This window comes from Salvelinus fontinalis, chromosome 17 (assembly GCF_029448725.1).
Source record: "Salvelinus fontinalis isolate EN_2023a chromosome 17, ASM2944872v1, whole genome shotgun sequence".
Classification (NCBI taxonomy): Eukaryota; Metazoa; Chordata; class Actinopteri; order Salmoniformes; family Salmonidae; genus Salvelinus; species Salvelinus fontinalis.
Window position 1 is genome coordinate 40,145,464 of NC_074681.1, and position 19,567 is coordinate 40,165,030.

Here is a 19,567-nt window from a genome sequence, read left to right on the forward strand (position 1 = left end):
CAAGATGAGTAAGGGTATTGTTAGAGGGCAGAGAAACAGATGGAGCCATTTGATGATTTGCCTTCTGCCATGTTGCTTCACACCAGCACTCCCTTGGTACTGTCCCTCAGTGTTATGTGACCGTATGGCTAGCTCTTCTGTCCTTTCCCAATTTCATTTCAGTTTTGCTGGTTTGTTTGCCACTTCAGTGTGATTTGCATTCAGTTTTCTATCTATGACATTAATATTCAATTCAATTAGCGAGTGTGTCTTTTTTTTTAAATGTAGACGTCAACAATGTTTGTAACGCATGATAATTTATACAATTAATGCTAATTAAATGTGTTTCCTTTTTGATTCATTGTATTACATCATGTTCTTTCATGTGTGCTCAGTGCCCACCATTGTATTTGAAGACTTGAAATATGCAAATGACCGGGGAGGATATTATTGAAGTTTTTTTCATTTCAAGGGCTACATAAAATGTCATAGGGGGCCCGATTTGGCCTTTGGGCCACTACTTAATGCTCAATTTAGTCTACTGCTTCTCTGCTTGCCCTCTCAGGGTTACTACAAGTGCACCCCAGAGTACATCCCCATCAGAAACTGGAAGAACCAGGGCTGCTTCGGTGTTCCCATGGTGCACTCTACCTCCCTGGTGGTCTTGAGGCGGGGCGCCGCCCGGGCGCTGGCCGTGCACCCTCCACACCACGATTACACCTTTCCCCTGGATGACATCGTGGTCTTCGCCTTCTCTGCGCGGTGGGCAGGTCAGACATGGAGTCGTAATGAATTGTGTTTAAATGCACCGTTCATTATTGCATATTGAATTGGGGTCAGATCTGGGTTTAAATAGCATTTCTTTCTGGTGCAATATTCACAATAGAATAGTCCCAAAAGTGCAACCCCCACCTACAGTATCTGCCACTCCAGGCAGACTCAATCAAACATGCAATACATGTAACGTGTATGTGTCTAATGTATTATGTTATATCATGACCCTGTGATTCCGTGCAGATGTACATATGCAACAGAGAGCACTATGGGTATTTGCCTCTGCCCCCGAAGCAACAGCAAGGTCAGGAGGAGGAGGTGGAGAGATTTAGCCACACCATGACTGAGGCTCTGAGTGAGACGAATCCTTTCTTGCATTTCTGCACAAATCTTGGAATGACATTAATGCATGATTTCCACGAACGTTCGAGCAAGGTCTGAGCATTCTGATTTAGTTTAGGATATTCTCTCTCTCTCACACACACCCCCCTCACTATCTTTAAATATATCCATCCACGCTTGCCTTCTACTTCCTTTAGTGCTTTCCCCACGCCTACAGACCAGTACCTGTGAAGCTGTTAAAGTGAGGGTAGTCTAACAGCCTTGTCAGAAGGCCCACTCCTCCGTTATAGCTCACCATCTATCTCTTTCTCTCCTTCATCACGATCCCTCTCTTGAGAGAATCCCCAAAATGGTCATTAATGAGACACTGAGGAATTCCTTTGGAAATCATAGATAGCCAATGTCTTAACACAGTGTGATCTGCTTTTTAATAATAAGAGTCTAATACAGATATTTTTCTGCAGTCGATTGTCAAATCAAATTCAAATCAAATGTATTTATAAAGCCATTTTTACATCAGCAGATGTCACAAAGTGCCTATACAGAAACCCAGCCTAAAACCCCAAACAGCAAGCAATGCAGATGTAGAAGCACGGTGGCTAGGAAAAACTCACTAGAAAGGCAGGAGCCTAGGAAGAAACCTAGAAAGGAACCAGTCAATGAGAGGTGGCCAGTCCTCTTCTGGCTGTGCCAGGTAGTGATTATAACAGTACATGGCTATATTGTTTTTCATGTTCAAAATGTAAAATATGACCAGCAGGGTTGAATAATAATCACAGTGGTTGTAGAGGGTGCAACAGGTCAGTACCTCCGGAGTAAATGTCAGTTGACATTTCATAGCCGAGCATTCAAAGGTTGATCATGAAGCCGTACAAATACATGCACCATACACTTAAACCTGGAAAAGATTGGATTTGATGAGGTTCTGAGAATGCCCTTACAGTACATCCACTGTATACTGTGTCTTTAGTCATCCCCTGTTATTCATTTCATACAAATCATGAGAAAGGGGATAAAGGATGGAACTGTCTATTCTCCCCACCTTCATTCTATATCTTTCGGATTCATCCGAAGTAGCGCTTTGAGCGGCGGGATCGAATGCTGAGCACCCTCTCCGTTCTGGGCATCCATATTACACTGACAGAGGTGGTGGATGGCAAGTACGACACCACAACCAAAAAGCACATTACGTAACGCCTGCGCCTGTTACTTCTGAAGAGAATAAAAGACATTGCCTGCTATCCATACCGAATCCTCACTCCACTCCACTATTGCTCCAATTAGTGAAGCATGGGATTCATAAAAACCGTGAAACTTTGATTATTATCTATACCATAATCTTCCTTTGATCTTTTCTTCGAACGTTTGTGCTACATTTTGTCTGATATAAAACAGGTGCCAATGCTGCACAGGTGCAAACCTGAAGTAAATCTAGCACTAAGCATCTGGGCTGGGTTTGAACATTTGGAATGATGTTAACTAATCTTTTATTTTCTTCTCTTTTGTTCGGAGCTCTGGACACCTCCCAGCTGCAGGCAATGGGCATAGACATGTTGCCTGAGTACAAAGACGCGTATTCGGGGCGTGTCCTGACTCGGATGCTTCTTCAGTCACTACAACATCTGGAAACAGGTGCAAATCTAGTCCATACATGCAAATTGATTCTATACACCTGCAAAACATTGCATAAAAATCCTAATAAACATTGATAGCTGCTACTTTTATTGATTGTGTTAAGGATCTGTAACAGTGCTCAAACTACTTTACTACAACTAGTTTGTTACTTGATAAATGGAGAGATACAGGATACACTACATGACCAAAGGTATGTGGACACCTGCTCGTCGAACATCTCATTACAAAATCATGAGCATTAATATGGAGTTGGTCCCCCCCTTTGCTGCTATAACAGCCTCCATTCGTTTTGGAATGCTTTCCACAGCCACAAGAGCATTGGTGAGGTCGGGCACTGATATTGGGCGATTAGGCCTGGCTCACAGTCGACATTCCAATTCATCCCAAAGGTGTTCAATGGGGTTGAGGTCAGGGCTCTGTGCAGGCCAGTCAAGTTCTTCCACACTAATCTCAACAAACCATTTCTGTATGGACCTCGCTTTGTGCACGGGGGCATTGTCACGCTGAAACAGGAAAGGGCATTCCCCAAACTGTTGTCACAAAGTTGGAAGCACGGAATCATCTAGAATGTCATTGTATGCTGTAGCATTAAGATTGTCCTTTACTGGAACTAAGTGGCCTAGCCCGAACTATGAAAAACAGCCCCAGACCATTATTCCTCCTTCACCAAACTTTACAGTTGGCACTATGCATTAGGGGAGGTAGTCTTCTCCTGCCATCTGACAAATTCAGATTCGTCCGTCGGACTGCCAGATGTTGAAGCGTGATTAATCACTCCAGAGAACACGTTTCCACCAGCAGACGCTTGGCATTGTGCATGGTTATCTTAGGCTTGTGTGCGGCTGCTCGGCCATGGAAACCCATTTCATGAAGCTCCCAACAAACAGTTATTGTGCTGACGTTGCTTCCAGAGGCAGTTTGAAATTCGGTAGTGAGTGTTTCAACCGAAGACAGACGATTTTTACGTGCCACGCACTGCAGCACTTGGCGGTCCCGTTCTGTGGTCTACCACTTCGTGGCTGAGCCGTTGTTGCTCCAAGACGCTTCCACTTCACAATAGCAGCACTTACAGTTGACTGGGGCAGCTCTAGCAGGGCAAAAATTTGATGAACTGACTTGTTGGAAAGGTGGCATCCTATGACGGTGCAATGCTGAAAGTCACTTAGCTCTTCAGTAAAGCCATTCTACTGTCAATGTTTTCCTATGGAGATTGCATAACTGTGTGCTTGATTTTATACACCTGTCAGCAATGGGTGTGGCTGAAATAGCCGAATCCACTAATTTGAAGGGGTGTCCACATACGTTTGTATATATAGTGTAGAAGGCGATGTAAATTGTTTTAATGTATCAAGCATTTGGAGATTCGAACCCTGGCTCAGTGGCCGTCCTGTGGTGAATGTCACCCTCTAGGTTTTGAAACAGGGACTGCAGCATATGCTGGTGCTGGAATACGCGGTTCCGCAGCAGACTGGTGACCATCATGGAGAATGTGGACCAAGAGGGACTGGATTGGGATCTGATGTGAGAGCTGATTGGCTGCACACACACACACGAACACACCCAGATAGACAGACAGCGCAGCTCAATAGGCTAAAATGGCTTATTTTTCTAGGAATACTTAATAAAACGGATGGAACAAGGTTGAAGCTTCTCCCTCTCTACCTCAGCTACAGAGCATTCGGAAAGTATTCTGACCCCTTCCCTTTTTCCACATTTTGTAACGTTACAGCCTTATTCTAAAATGTATTCAATTCTAATTGTTTTCTCACCAATCTACACACAATACCCCATGATGACAAAGCAAAAACGTTTTGTTTTTTTTGAAATTGTTGCAAATTTATACAAAAACCCCTCTGTAAATATCTCATTAACATAAGTATTCAGATCCTTTACTCAGTACTTTGTTAAAGCACCTTTGGCAACGATTACAGCCTCGATCCTACTTGGGTATGACGCTACAAGCTTGGCACAACTGTATTTGGCTAGTTTCTCCCATTCTTCTCTTCAGATCCTCTCAAGCTCTGTCAGTTGGATGGGGAATGTCGCTGCATAGCTATTTTCAGGTCTCCAGAGATGTTCGATCGGGTTCAAGTCCGGGCTCTGGCTGGGCCACTCAAGGACATTCAGAGGAGTCTGAATACTTTCCGAATGCACTGTATGTGGGGCATAAGCGGCTAAAGGTGAAGCAGCCAGAGCGCTGGGTGGAGGGGGTCTGTAACATGGTACACCCTGTTTACTCCCACTGGATCCTGGTCTCCACCCTGTCCATGCAGAGGGGCAAGAGCCTCCTGGGGGCCCTTTTGCAAGATGCTACCTGTGGACGAAAACCCGCCTTTCATGTTCAATAAGCACCCAAGGTGAGTTCCAGTGGTTGGACAAAGTATATTTTCATACGGGCTTTTGCTTTTTTAACTGCAGTGTTCACTCTTTTTCACACTATCTTTCTCCAGCAAGCACCTTATTTAGCAAGTACATGCTTGTTGAGTGACATTTGCCCGTGTAAACCCTGTGTTTGCTGATCTTAAAGGAAAACTTCACTCAACAACTATCTTTTGGCATTTTTTTCATTAGTCTACTGTTGCTACTATCCCAAAATTTATTGCATGTCAGTAGTCAAGTTTTCAAGATATTGGACTATCAAGATGCAAAGTGTCACCTGCCACATCATCATGGTGATGCATTTTGTGACTGTATCAACAGTGGACGAATTATATAAATACCAAAAGTTTTTGAGTGGATTTTTCCTTTAAGAGACCATATAGTGACCAAAACGGTGCAAACAATATGGTGATGGTTCCAGGTGGAGGGGCCTTGTGGAGCAAGGGGAAGGGGTTGTTTTCAGACCGGGCATGTCTGAAAACAACTGTCCTTGCCCTCAGAGAGGAGTAGAGGGACGTCCTATGCCCCCAGGCATCGCCAAAGAAGGAGGCATGCCTCCACCCTTGCCCGCCAGCATACACAGAGATTAACTCTATCCATCAGCCAGCTCTGTCTCTCTGTCGAACCGTCTGGTTTCACAGCGCCTCAAAATGGAACTTGAATGGGAGTCTATGGCAGGAGCTGCAAAAACAGCCGCCGGTTTTAGTTTATTCTGATTGCTTAGGCACTATCTTTATAACTATAGGCAATTTTTTCAAAACTCAACACACTAACCACAAAACCTTACACCAAACCAGCAAAACATTATACAAGCAAACAATTCTTGCAAAACTCTTCAAACTCTTTTAGAAAATTGTGTTTTTGCCTCAATACAGTACACACAAATCATAATTTGTATAAGCACACAAAGCACCAACTAGGCACTGATAGTATAAATGAAAAACACTTGTGGCTTTTTCTTTTTCTGTGTGCAGGGCATAGCAGTTTGCAATAAAAGTTTGTCATACATGTAGTAAACACATACACACAGGTATCCAAATGTGTAAAGTATGGATGTGTATTCCGAACATAACACACTATCAATACAAATAGGGGGCAAAAGTATATATATTTCTTCTCTCCAAATGTTCTAACACTCCTCAAAGAACAAAAGCGCAGTAGAAGAAAACAAAAACATTTGTGCAAGAAAAAAAAGGGCCTTCTTTGTGGTTCTGACCATAAGACTTCATCCACATCACATGCGATGTTGTCATGAGCTAGGCAGCGTGGAAAGTATCGCCTGGAGTGTCGTGCAGTGTTGTATGGGCTTAGGATTGCATGATGGTGAAGGACGCCGTTTTGACTAATAGCCGCATACATTGTTATGTTGCCACCGCGTTGTCCCGGGACGTTGATGATGGCACGGTGTCCGATGAAATTTCTGCCGCAGCCCCTTGTTTTTGCAAGGTTGAAACCTGACTCGTCCACATATATTAGCTCATGATGCACTGCATCTGCTTCTAGCTCCATGACTCTCTGAAAGAGACAAGACAAAACAATGTGGCACAGTAGGAAAAGACAGGGATCAGTCAATATGATGTAGCACCATACACTTCCAGATCCACTACCAATGATAGGATAGTATAGCTTACCTGCACATATTCATATCTCAGTTGTTTTACACGGTCTGAGTTTCTTTCGAAAGGGACTGTATAGCTGCTTCATCCTAATTCTATTGCGTTTCAGTAGACGAAACAGTGCAGACTCACTCTGTTGACGTTTTGGAATATGATGTTATCTACCATTATGTGGTCCTGCAGTTCTCGGAGTCTGATGCAGTTATTTGCAATGACCATATTTACAATGTGGGCCTCCTGCTCTGGGCTGAACAGTCGACCTCTTCCACCAGATACTGTTTATTTTGCAGTTCTGTAAAAACATTTGAATGGTTTCAGTGACAGATCCTTCTCATTATGAAAGTACAGTACATATTACTGTACCAGTAAGACTACAGCACTTAGTTACTTACCGGTTTTCAATTTGAAATATCCGAATGATACCTGCAACAGTATAGCGGCTCAGATATGGTTGAACCCGCCTCCCTCATGCTCATCCAATGGTTGGCAATATGGTCAACCAGTCGCCCTGATTTCATCAGTTATTGTGTTCCTGACTCCCCTTCCTCCTCGTCCTCCTCTAGTTCTAACCCCTCTTACTCTGTGTCCAATATTGGCCTCCATTGTTGTCCAAACCAAATGTTTACCTGTGGTCTATTTACTGCTCAACCTCTGATTTGTAAGTGAACTCATGATCTAAAAGGGTTTTCACACGTGTCAATGTGGAAAGGCAATTGGCGAAATAGTGTAGCAATGTAGAGACCAATGTTTACAGTTTTGCGAGAGGTGTATCATTAAATTGCAAACTGAGTGTAAAGCAGTGAGTTGAGTTCACAGTTTTGAAAAACGTGTGTAATAAAATTACAAAGCAAAGAACGTGCATTCAGTTTGGCACACTTGGTAAATGCATTGGCTACTAGTGTTAATGGTTTCAGAGATACTGCTTCAAGAATCACTGTTGGTGTTTAAGCATTCAGAAATAATAATAATTGGCTGATCTCTCAGAGCATCACCATCTAGCGCAACCTTTCCCATACATTGTGGACTTCAAAGTGATTTAAACAAGGAAGTGAATTTGGAAAATCTTAAAAGTAGGCTTACACATCTTAGAAATAGTTTTCACAAATAAACATATGCACGAACTCAGAATTAATTGGGCTTCCCCAAAATAATATATTGTGAAGTCTCATCTAATGCAACTATTGCAGGCTCGATCCCTCTCCGTTTCCACTAGCTTCCACAGCCACAAAGTCAAAATTGGCTTTGTCAAAAGTTCCAAACAGCGCTACATTGTTACCAGGCTCTATGCCCCCACAATTTGAACCAGAGACCAAGGTTAAGGTCACAAACAATCATCCCAAAATGTATTGAAGTTACTTATAGATGGTGCTGAGCAATTAGTTATTTTTGAGGTTGGTTCGATTATTAAAAAAGAATTACGATTTGATTATTTTTTTAAACATCAAATGCATCATGCAATATGTGGGTTGAATGCTTTAACACAGAATTAAATCATTCATAAAAGTCCCATGATTGCTTATCACTTTTTAACCATCAGTTATTCACATTACTTTAATAACATATTTCAGTTGTGTATATTACATTTGTTTTATTTGATGACTTATTTAATTCCAAGTCATCTCATTTCAAAATCACTATTTTAGTAGTTCTTCGAAGTAAATAAGGCATACTTTTATGACTGCTGAATACCAATATCTTACGAAGCAACTGCTCTCTATGCATCTCCTCAACACAGACCGGACATGTAGTCGCGCAGTGGATTATGGTCAATGTAGTTAATTATCACATTTGCTGTGCTAAACTATGTACAACATTGGCCTGTTGGAAACTACAACTCCCTACTACATTGCACAGTACAGGCATGATCTGATTTCTTTCTAGAGAAACTGCAGTGCAATGCGTGCGTTGAGCTCACAGAAACAAACAAAGAAATGGAATAGTAATAATTGAACCAAATTTGCTTCAAAAATGAAAAATAACTGACATTTCGGTTAATCGCTCGGCACTACATATAGATGATTTGGACAAAGCGTAAACAATGCTAATATAGGTACCATTGATTTGCATTCGATTGTGCCACAGATGCAAATAAATTAGCAGTGGCCAGGTAAACAACCAAAGCATGTATTTCTTTCATATCATACTTTGTCTATCGACTGCTTACAGGGTAAGAAACCCAATGTAATATTGTAATTTGGGTGAATTATCCATTTAAAAAAGGGATTGATCAAATGTTCCTTATTTTAAATGCCATCTCAGACAACCTTCCCTTTAACGTTAACAATATTGACAATGAAGTGAATATATGGCAAGTATAACTGAACATTTAAATACAGTTTCAAGTCAATAGTATCTGTTAAGTCACCTATTAAGAAGAACATGACCCACACAACCAAAACATTCAACTTAAGGTTCGTATTTATTATTTTAAAAAGCACTGGCAGTTTTGTATCAAGCAAACAATGGAACCAAATTATTAGCATTGTTCCATATCACCAAAAAGAATGAGCTATGAAAAAAAGAATGAAACCACACAAATGATAAGTCATAATAAATTAATCAGCAAAATAATAGAAACACATGCTTAGACTTGGGTGTTGCACAGGAAATATGGAAGTTCCAGCGCTCAATTCTTAAAAGACACCTGAGAGTATAAATATCAGAGAGCATGTCACAGCCGTATTCAGTTATTTCAACAGTTCCTCTTATCGACGTAAAACAAAGCTGTAATAAGAAGTTTCTTAAATAATTACATTATTCATGTAAAAATGTAGCGTAAAAAAAAAATCTAAAAACATTGGTTTTGTATGCACAATGCCTATTATTTTTTATTAGTGTATGGTGGGAAACAATAGGCATTGTTTGAGATATGTGGTTGTGTCCCCCCCCCCAAAGCCAGTTTAAGTGGTTTGTCAAATCTCTATTGATGAATTGGTAACTTTATCTGAAGGGTTACCTACATAAGGACTTCATAACCCATACATTACACATTTGTAAGCAGTTGAGTGTTTCATAAATGCCTATGTTAACGGCAAATGGTGACATAACTGAGATATCAATTTGCGGTTGTCGACATTAGAGTTTATGAAATGTATGGGTTATGAAGTTCTTATGTAGGTTACAGAATTCATCTATTAATACATCTAACGCAGTAGATCCAAATTGAAATCTTCAATATTGTGCAGGGTAGTGATACATAACAGCACATTTGTATAAGACGCATGCCAAAACTGATGATCAGCACTACTGAACACCCAGAGGTTAGTAAAAATACGATGGGAAAAAATAAGTGTTAAGCACAGTCAAAACTCTGTACACACAGCATACATAAGAACATAGACAAGACAAACTAAAGAGACATTTCCTCTGGCGGAGTGTCGTTTTCAATTGAAGAGCAGAAGAAGTTCAAACCTAAGGCTCGATTGGCTTTTGAAGCAATTTTGATCCAACTACTTTCCAAGGGAAGACAAATATTACACAAAACAAATTGTGAGGTAAATTATTGTTACTCTTTGTGGAATAATTACAATTTTGACGAGGCAGACTTGCTTAGTCACCATGTCAGAAAATGAAACAAAAGCATTTGTAAAATGATGAGATCCCATGGAGACATTCACAATTCATTCAAAAACATAGTAAAAGTATTTGATAAGTAATATTGTGCCTTTGAAGTTATATAGTCCATGTGTGTTTGAGATAACTGCCCGCAGTTACCAACAGCTGTCAGATTGTAATAACTTGTGAAAATGTGTACAAATGGCAAAAGCGTTTCAACTAAAAAGTTGAATACATCCCGTTACAATGGAATGAACAGTGCTCAAATAATGCAGCAAAAATGAACAATTAAAGTCAATCTGTTAGTGGAGACATGAGAGAAGGAAGACATTGGAGGGACTCTATGAGGTGCCTTAGTCATGCAATTCAATCTTCCTGTGGAAGAAATGACCGTTTTAACAAGGCTCTGCAAGTACAGTGTTATCGTGTCTGAGAAAAGCCAGATATATAGAATCAAGTCATTATGACGAGAGAGGACCTGAATGACCAGCAAATAAACAAACAAAACAAAATACACGTAATAATCCTAATCTATCCTTTATAGCACCTCCTAAAGCACTTGGACAAATGTGGCTTACTAACCATTGGTTATAATAAATATAATGAGATAACTTGTATCTTTATCAAATTCCACAGTGTTCAATTGTAGAAGCATATTAATACAGTGAATACCTATCACATAAATTAGCCAAGTAGCGTTCAAAATACCTGCAAGAAAAAGTTTCATATTGCATATGTGTATTTGTGATGTGTCGACGAGTTGGAGTAAAACTGTAGAATTGATTCAAACTGTAAACACGGTATAAAAAAAAAAAAGTATGAAATTGTTTAAGGCTTTCTGAGTTTCCTGAAGTGTTTGTTCACTGAGACAATTAAGTAAGAATGTCCATTTGCTGGACAGACAGTGAAAATAGTAGAAAGCGTCTTCTCTTTCTCTAACAAAACGGAAATAGAGACAGACACACACACACACACTCTCTCTTACACACGCACAAGCAGCGCTATCCTATCCAAGCGTATACTCCGTCACCCCTAATATAAGGACTACAATTCATCACAAGTATTACTTCCTCTAATAGAATTTAAGGATATTCTCTACAATAGAAGCTTAAAGCATTTGCATCGGTATCCGACATAATACAACGTGTATCATGTGTCAACGTTTCATGGATGGTCAAAAAAAATAAAAAAAGTTGATCTAGAATTAATAAGGGTGGCCTGCAAACTGCTAGTCTTGAGCGGTTTAAACCATTCATCATCAGTACTATGAAAGTGAAGCTGGCCTGCAATGTAAATGATAATGCAGTAAATACAATATTGCAAAAACATGACATACCTAAGCCAACTAAATTTATTTGAACGACAAAAAAAAACTCATACGACAAAAACACATGGAATGTGCAACCTCTGAAACTGTGGATGCGAGATCAGCGGCTCCCCTTCTACTCGACCTCTGCCTTGCTACGCCTCTAGCTAAATATCACTAAAATGGCGCTGACAAAAAAAGGAAACGGGCACAGTAAAAAATAAAAAAAAAAGCGTGTAGCGCCATCTCCTTAAAATGAGCCGAGAAAGGAGGAAACCATTTGACCGCTGCGTGTTGAGACTGCGGACTGAAGACCTTGAGAGTCCCCTGCATGCGTGAGTGTTTTCCAGGGAAAGGGTTGGAGAATCGAGGTTGTGTTGAGCATTGAGAGTAGTGTCGTCTTCGTCCGTCGAGGGTGGGAGGTGGTGAACCCCATCCAGGTCCTGTTTGTGGTGAGTGGTGGACAGGCTGGGGCCTGGCTCGTGGATCTGATTGCCCTGTGACCCTTGCTGATCCCAGCCCTAGATGTGGATGTGCACCCACTGACCCTTCACACTACTGGCCCATGGCGGGGCTGGACACCCCCTGGCCCCCGGAGGACGAGCTCTTACGGCCCAGCATGAACGGCTGGAAGTCGGGGTGGCGGCGGGCGTGCTTGATGAGATGGTCGCTTCGCATGAAGCGCTTGTCGCACAGTGGGCACAGGAAGCGCTTCTCGCCCGTGTGGGTGCGCATGTGGCGAGCCAGCTCGTCAGAGCGGGCAAATTTCTTCTCACAGTCGGACCAGATGCAGGGAAAGGGTCGTTCACCTGGTGAAGGGAGACAGAAACAGTCTAGGTCTACACCAAACTTTTCAATTAAAATACTGAGTCCAGTCAGACTGGGGGTCAAGCATTGCCCTGCTTGTGCCAATCACTAACACAAGCCGTTAAGGTAGAAACACATATAGCGGTTGGTAGTAAGGTAAATTCTTGGGAGACCCTTATATACCCATCAATTTGGTAAAGAAAAGTTTACAATATTATCAGCACCCTTTTTTTATGCAAGGAAATCAACCTATTTTGAAAAGTAAAACTTGAATCTATCTGGTCATGGTTCATATGGGCAGTGAAGAGTGAAATGTAGAAAAGTGAATGCAAAATGTAGACCGCAATAGATATTGACACTCATATGGTAGGCTTCCTCCAACATATGGTGGGCGGCCATAGAAGAGGCCTCCCTCAACAGCTCCACATGTCTCCTAGGAAAGGCTCTAACTGGGTTCAGACATGTGAAACCTTCAAAGGGCTGCCTTGTTTCAAAAGTGATTAACTTGACACAAAGTTGTGAAATACCTTTTAAATTATCCACATTAAGTGTGAAAATGTTCATTTAAAACAGGCTTTCCCAAACTACCATTTTCCACAAATGGGTAAGCCAGGCTAATAACCTACTGTAAAATGGTTTGAGGGGTGAGGACACTTAACGTTGACTATTAACGTTATATAAGATGATAACCCCAATGTGAAATCTGTAAGGCTATTTCGTGGCCCTAGAACAGTGCCGTAATCGCGTAATAGCACTCAAACGAGGGGGTGCTAGGGGCTATATTCAAGACCGCAAAGCGGACCACCGTTTTGCAACACGCCCAACTCGGTCTGTGCTAGGCGGGTTCCCTAACCCCTCAACCCCCCCCTCCCGTTTTGTGGGCGTTCCCTGACGACTAGTTCTTTTCAATACGGCTTCCTCTTCTAATCCATCTGCGCCTGTTATTTCACTGACCCTGAACCTCAAGACTGTGCGGACACCTGATGCATGTACACAAAGTAACAGCTCTAAACATACAACTTTGACGTGGAAAACGTTGACAGACGTGGATGATTTCAACAAAGAAAACTGTGTTTTTGTACAAAGACCTGACTCTCACCTAATGGCCACATTGATGCGAGGTGGGATTAAACGATTTGGCAGCTCGAGCTAAAAGAACCACGGTGCCTGCGCAAACGCCCCCGAACGCTACGTTTCTCTCTCGAACTCACTGGTCGTATGCAAATCTAGCCTAGATGTAACATGTTCGTCACTAGTCACTATGCTTTTTCGTCCAGCCCCATTCTTTTGTTCGTTTACTTCTTTGTTATGAGCCCTCTGGTTGGGGAGTTTTTCCCTCTTTCGGTGAGTATTGTACAAACTCGCGGGTAAACGACAACCACCCAATGTACAGTATATATCCCTGTGAAGAAAAACACCTTTCTTCAGGGAAAAAAAAGTTATCTTTGCAGAGAGGAGAGTGACACAAAGGGAGGAGTGTTTAGTGAGTATGGCCAAACTAGAAGTTCTGGAACAACTTGGATAATAAAGGGTTGTTTGTTCAGATTACATGCCCAATTATTTTTTTACAGTTAGAGCTAGTTACATAATTGTACCTGTATGGGTTCTGATATGGGCTTTCAGATGAGACGATTTCCCATAAACTCTGTCACAGCCGTCGAACGTGCACTGGTGTCGTTTTACTGGGGACCGAGGCGCTCCTCCTCCCCACTGTTGCTGAGTGGCATTGTACTGTCCAGGAATTGGAGTAGCAGAGGGGGTCATGGTAGGGGTAGTTGAGTCAGACAACGTGGTGTAGCCGCTCTCCCCACACGAGGAGTTGCTGCTTTCCGAGTAGGCCGACATGGGCCGGAACTTGCTGTGGAGGTCCGTGAGGATCCCGGCCACCTTCATCATGTTGGCACCCTCGAGTCTCATTGTCTCGCGCACCTCCCTGTCCTCGTTCGACCCTTCAGGCTCCCCAGGAAGAAGGGCCTGGGGAGGGGGCTGGGCAGCAACTGGGGTGGGTCGGTGTAGGACGGGACCGCTAGATATCGACACCAGACATTCGGCGGCGAAGTAATCGGAATAGTCCATCATCGACATAATGTTTTACCTTTGACTTTAGCAAGTCCTTTATCGTGTAAAATTCCGTCTTGTTTTCAGAGTCGTTGTCGAAGCGGACTAGCCAGAGATGTCGACCTCGTTTTAGCAGACTAACTCCTTGGACCGACCTTTCTAGCTATCCCTATACCGTCACAAAGTCTGATAAGTATGCTCGAAAACATCCAATTATATCAAACAAAATAAGAATATATACTGCCCAAACTTGCCCGTGCCTTCTGCCCACATGCGTGCTTTACATCGTCCGACGGTTCATTGTGTCTGCCTCTGAAAAGCCGGTCAAACCTACGCCCCCCTGTACAGAGCACCACGCACAAACTTACGTTACGGACTGACGTGAACTGCGGGCGTGGTTGAAGCAAACGACCGATACAAACCGCGTGGAGTCGTGGCTGAGTTGATGGGGGAGCCATAGCCAGTGGCGGACTGGAACATGAATTCGGCCCTGGCATTTTATCCACACCAGCCCACATCATTGGGCACACCGCCAACTCACCACCACCATCAGGTGTACCTTATAAAATCCAACATAATGAGTTAGGCTATATTGCAAATTAGGGCTTGTCATATTCCCCTGAATCATCACCTACCCTAGGTGTTCAAATAAAATGTTATTGGTCACATTACATGTTAGGCAGGTGTTATTGCGGGTGTAGCGAAATGCTTGTGTTTCTAGCTCCAACTGTGAAGTAATATCTAACAATTCACAATATTACACACAATACACACAAACCTAAAAGTAAAATAATGGAATTAAGGAATATATAAATATTAGGATGAGCAGTGTCGGAGTGGCATTGACAAAAATACAGTGGAATAGAAACCAGTATATACCTGGAGATGAGTAAAGCAAAAATATGTAAACATTGAAGTAACTTGTGTTCCATTATTAAAGTGGCCAGTGATTTCAAGTCTATGTATATAGGGCAGCAGCCTCTAAGGTGCAGGGTTACATAACCGGGTGGAAGCTGCCTAGTGATGACTATTTAACAGACTGATGGTCTTAAGATAGAAGCTGTTTTTCAGTCTCTTTGTCCTAGCTTTGATGCACCTGTACTGACCTCGCCTTCTGGATGATAGCGGGGTGAACAGGCAGTGGCTTGAGTGGTTGTTCTGCTTGATTATATTTTTGGCCTTCCTGTGACATCGGGTGCTGTAGGTGTCATGGAGGGCAGATAGTTTGCCCCCGGTGATGCGTTGAGCAGACTGCACCACCCTCTGGAGAGCCCAGTGCTTGCTGGCGGTGCAGTTGCCGTACCAGACGGTGATACAGCCCGACAAGATGCTCTCAATTGTGCATCTGTAAAAGTTTGTGAGGGTTTTAGGTGCCAAGCCACATTTATTCAGCCTCCTGAGGTTAAAGAGGCGCTGTTGTGCCTTCTTCACCACACTGTCTGTGTGAGTGGACCATTTCAGATCGTCCGTGAAGTGTAGAGCGGCACACAATTAGCCCAGCGTCGTCCGGGTTTGGCCGGGGTAGGCCGTCATTGTAAATAAGAATTTGTTCTTAACTGACTTGCCTAGTTAAATAAAGGTTAAATAAAAAATACGCAGAGGAACCTGAAGCATTCCATGTTCTCTACTGCGGTCCTGTCAATGTGGATAGGGGCGTGCTCCCTCTGCTGTTTCCTGAAGTCTAAAATCAACTCCTTAATTTTGTCGACATTGAGTGAGAGGTTATTTTCCTGGTACCACACTCCCAGGGCCCTGGCACCACCTGGGGGCGGCCCGTCAGGAAGTCCAGGACCCAGTTGCACAGGGTGGGGTTCAGACCTAGGACCCAGAGCTTAATGATGAGCTTGGAGGGTACTATGGTGTTGAAGGCTGAGCTGTAGTCATTGAACAGCATTCTGATGTTCTTATTCCTCTTGTCCAGATGGGATAGGGCAGTGTAATGGCGATTGCATTGTCTGTGGATCTATTGTGGCGGTAAACAAATTGAAGTGGGCTAGGGTGTCAGGTAAGGTAGAGGTGATATGATTCTTAACTATCCTCTCAAAGCATTTCATGATAACAGAAGTGAGTGCTAGTCATTTCGTTCAGTTACCTTTGCTTTCTTGGTTACAGAAACAATGGTGGACATCTTGAAGCAAGTGGGGACAGCAGACTGGGATATGGAGAGATTGAATATGTCCGTTAACATGCCAGCTGGTCTGCTTATGCTCTGAGGATGCCATCTTGGCCGACAGCCTTGCGAGGGTTAACACGCTTAAATGTCTCACTCATGTCGGCCACGGAGAACGAGAGCCCACAGGCCTTGGGAGCGGGCCGCGTCGTTGACACTGTGTTATCCTCGAAGCGGGCTAAGAAGGTATTTAGCTTGTCTGGGAGCAAGACGTCGGTGTCCACGAAGTGGCTGGTTTTCCCTTTGTTATCCGTGATTGTCTGTAGACCCTGCCACATACATCTCATGTCTGAGCCGTTGAATTGCGACTCCACTTTGTCTCTGTTTGAGGGGTGCTGAAGAGTATTTCTGTCTGTAATAAAGCCCTTTTGTGTGGAAAAATGTAATCTGATTGGCTGTGGCTGGCTCCCCCAATGGGTGGGCCTGTCCCCGTCCAGGCCCACCCATGGCTGCGCCCCATTGCCCAGTCATGTGAAATCCATACATTAGGGCCTAAGGAATTTATTTAAATTGACTGTTTTGCTTCTATGAACTGTAACTCAGTCAAATAATTGACATTGTTGCATGTTGTGTTTATAATTTTGTTCAGTGTACATAGAGTACATGAAAAAAAAAATGTATGATATTTCTACAACCATGAAAATGTATGATGCTTTTTTTTCTTAATTTCATCCATAGTAGATCATCATTTATACTCTGTAAAAATAATCAATGGTTTCGGTTCCTCTTTCAATTCATCTGAGAATGTCCCTATTCTATTTGAGGTCTATTACCTAAGAGATGAGGCAAGACAAGGACACTAGATGTCCCTCTACTTCAGCCAATGACATCCTCCATATATACTGTAGCTTCACATAACCCGGTCACAGCCCATGTTCTCTGGCTGTCTATTTGCACCTGTACTGACCTCGCCTTCTGGATGATAGTGGGGTGAACAGGCAGTGGCTTGAGTGGTTGTTCTGCTTGATTATATTTTTGGCCTTCCTGTGACATCGGGTGCTGTAGGTGTCATGGAGGGCAGATAGTTTGCCCCCGGTGATGCGTTGAGCAGACTGCACCACCCTCTGGAGAGCAGCATACCACCCTGGATACCACTGCTGGCTTGCTTCTGAAGCTAAGCAGGGTTGGTCCTGGTCAGTCCCTGGATGGGAGACCAGATGCTGCTGGAAGTGGTGTTGGAGGGCCAGTAGGAGGCACTCTTTCCTCTGGTCTAAAAAAAATATCCCAATGCCCCAGGGCAGTGATTGGGGACACTGCCCTGTGTAGGGTGCTGTCTTTCGGATGGGACGTTAAACGGGTGTCCTGACTCTCTGAGGTCATTAAAGATCCCATGGCACTTATCGTAAGAGTAGGGGTGTTAACCCCGGTGTCCTGGCTAAATTCCCAATCTGGCCCTCAAACCATCATGGTCACCTAATAATCCCCAGTTTACAATTGGCTCATTCATCCCCCTCCTCTCCCCTGTAACTATTCCCCAGGTCGTTGCTGCAAATGAGAACGTGTTCTCAGTCAACTTACCTGGTAAAATAATGGTAAAATAAAATAAAAAAATAAATAAAATTTGTGAAGCCATCTGTCACACAATAATTACTCACTAAAGCAAATCTGACCTCAATAATAGTGGATATCATGCTGTAATAGACTTATAATAGGGCATATAGGTAATAAGATTAATCGGATAGACCTTTATGTACAGCCCCCCCATCCTAATGAACCCCACAATAAACATGGGCAACCCTTGCTTACTTACAATGTAATGGGTGGGTTATGAGGACAAAGATGCATAGCTGTAAGACCTGGGTCACAGAGAAGAAATCTACTGTATCGTATTTGCAACACTTTGACAACCAAGTTGCCATAACATTGTTGATTCTCACTAGAAAACAACAGATATAAAACTTTTCAATCCCACAGTGTGTTGTGCTTTTCTGTCTGGAACCCTTCTTTCGCCATATGGGGGTTTATATACCATAGAGAGGCTTTGCATTGAGTGGGGGCCCAATGTTATATCAAGTGATTGGCTCAGTGGATGTTTGTAGCTCCAGGCTGGAAGGTATTTCCTGATTGGATGTTTTGAGCAGTTCGGGTCACTGTGGCAGCAGGAACAGGCACAAGCATAGCCATTCACTGGCTGTGTGAGAACAGTGACTGTTCTTCAGCCCATCTACTTACATGTGGAGTCTTGGAAGCCTGGGCTGCTGCAGTGACTTGAGACTGCTATGGCCATGCCCCAGCTTGGATTACTACTCTCTCTTATCTTCACAGCTCTCATTTTACTACACAGTAAGTTCTCTATGGTTTGTGATTGGATTTGTGATTGGATTTATTTGTATAGTTAGTTCTCATTTCAGACAGGGATAACTGACTGTGCTTTTCAGTGAATAATGGACAGTAACTGATGATACTTTTTGAAAGAGGAGAACATGAGCGAATTCATTATGACTACCTGTATTTGAAAACTAGACATTGGTATGGAGTGAATTAAAAGTTACATCTGAGATTTTCAATGAGTATTCAAGGTTGTTTAAAGGGTTTGTGTGTAGATATTGTGAGTTTTATGTTTTTCTGTAGTAGGTAATTGCCTTCAGATGGATCAACAACTCTGCCGTCCAGAATGTATTGGTGAGAGCAAATAATTTAGTGATCATTCATTCTCTTATTCTAAGCTGAAGTAAATGTATATTTTCTGATATAGTCACAATGTTTTCCCCTTGATAAATATTACCTTGGTTTGTTTATGCATTCGCAGAAACATATTACATTTTGTGAATTGAATTTTAGAGCTACCTCTGTTGAGATTCAATATCTGTTTTTCATGATTGGACAAGAGATCAAAAGCCTTAGTAAACTATTAATAAATAATTATGTCATGATATGTAAACCTTTATAATATAAAACATTTATAATGGCTTATACATGAAAGTTATTATAAAGTGTTACCAGATA

At 42.5% G+C, this 19,567-nt stretch overlaps 2 protein-coding genes and 1 pseudogene across 3 annotated transcripts in view; 2 read left to right on the forward strand and 1 right to left on the reverse strand.

Moving 5' to 3' along the window:
- Positions 1 to 69: 69 nt before the first annotated feature.
- LOC129813521 (procollagen galactosyltransferase 2-like) lies at positions 70 to 6,090 on the forward strand (annotated as a pseudogene).
- A 3,035-nt stretch (positions 6,091 to 9,125) lies between these two features.
- On the reverse strand, positions 9,126 to 14,890 carry LOC129814368 (Krueppel-like factor 9). Its single transcript, XM_055867462.1, has 2 exons — positions 13,989 to 14,890; positions 9,126 to 12,395 (listed from the first exon to the last, which is right to left on the reverse strand). The coding sequence occupies exons 1-2, from the start codon at positions 14,476 to 14,478 to the stop codon at positions 12,142 to 12,144; spliced, it is 744 nt and encodes a 247-aa protein (XP_055723437.1). The 5' UTR covers positions 14,479 to 14,890; the 3' UTR covers positions 9,126 to 12,141.
- Positions 14,891 to 17,150: 2,260 nt separating this feature from the next.
- Positions 17,151 to 19,567, forward strand: part of LOC129814369 (uncharacterized) — a 72,368-nt gene continuing 69,951 nt past the window's right edge. Inside the window, exons 1-2 of one of the 2 annotated variants that reach the window (XM_055867463.1) lie at positions 17,151 to 18,904; positions 19,193 to 19,243. In XM_055867463.1, coding sequence (XP_055723438.1) covers positions 18,841 to 18,904; positions 19,193 to 19,243 — 115 coding nt within the window. In that variant the 5' untranslated portion in view covers positions 17,151 to 18,840. The remainder of the gene's footprint in view (positions 18,905 to 19,192; positions 19,244 to 19,567) is intronic. The other variant, XM_055867464.1, reaches the window with a different exon arrangement.

Bases quoted from the DNA above. Each gene is read 5' to 3' on its own strand.
- LOC129814368 (XM_055867462.1), bottom strand. From the start codon at position 14,478: ATGTCGATGATGGACTATTCCGATTACTTCGCCGCCGAATGTCTGGTG. The intron at 12,396-13,988 runs GTACAATTATGT...TCCCTTCACCAG, and splicing joins CCATATCAGAACCCATACAG to GTGAACGACCCTTTCCCTGC.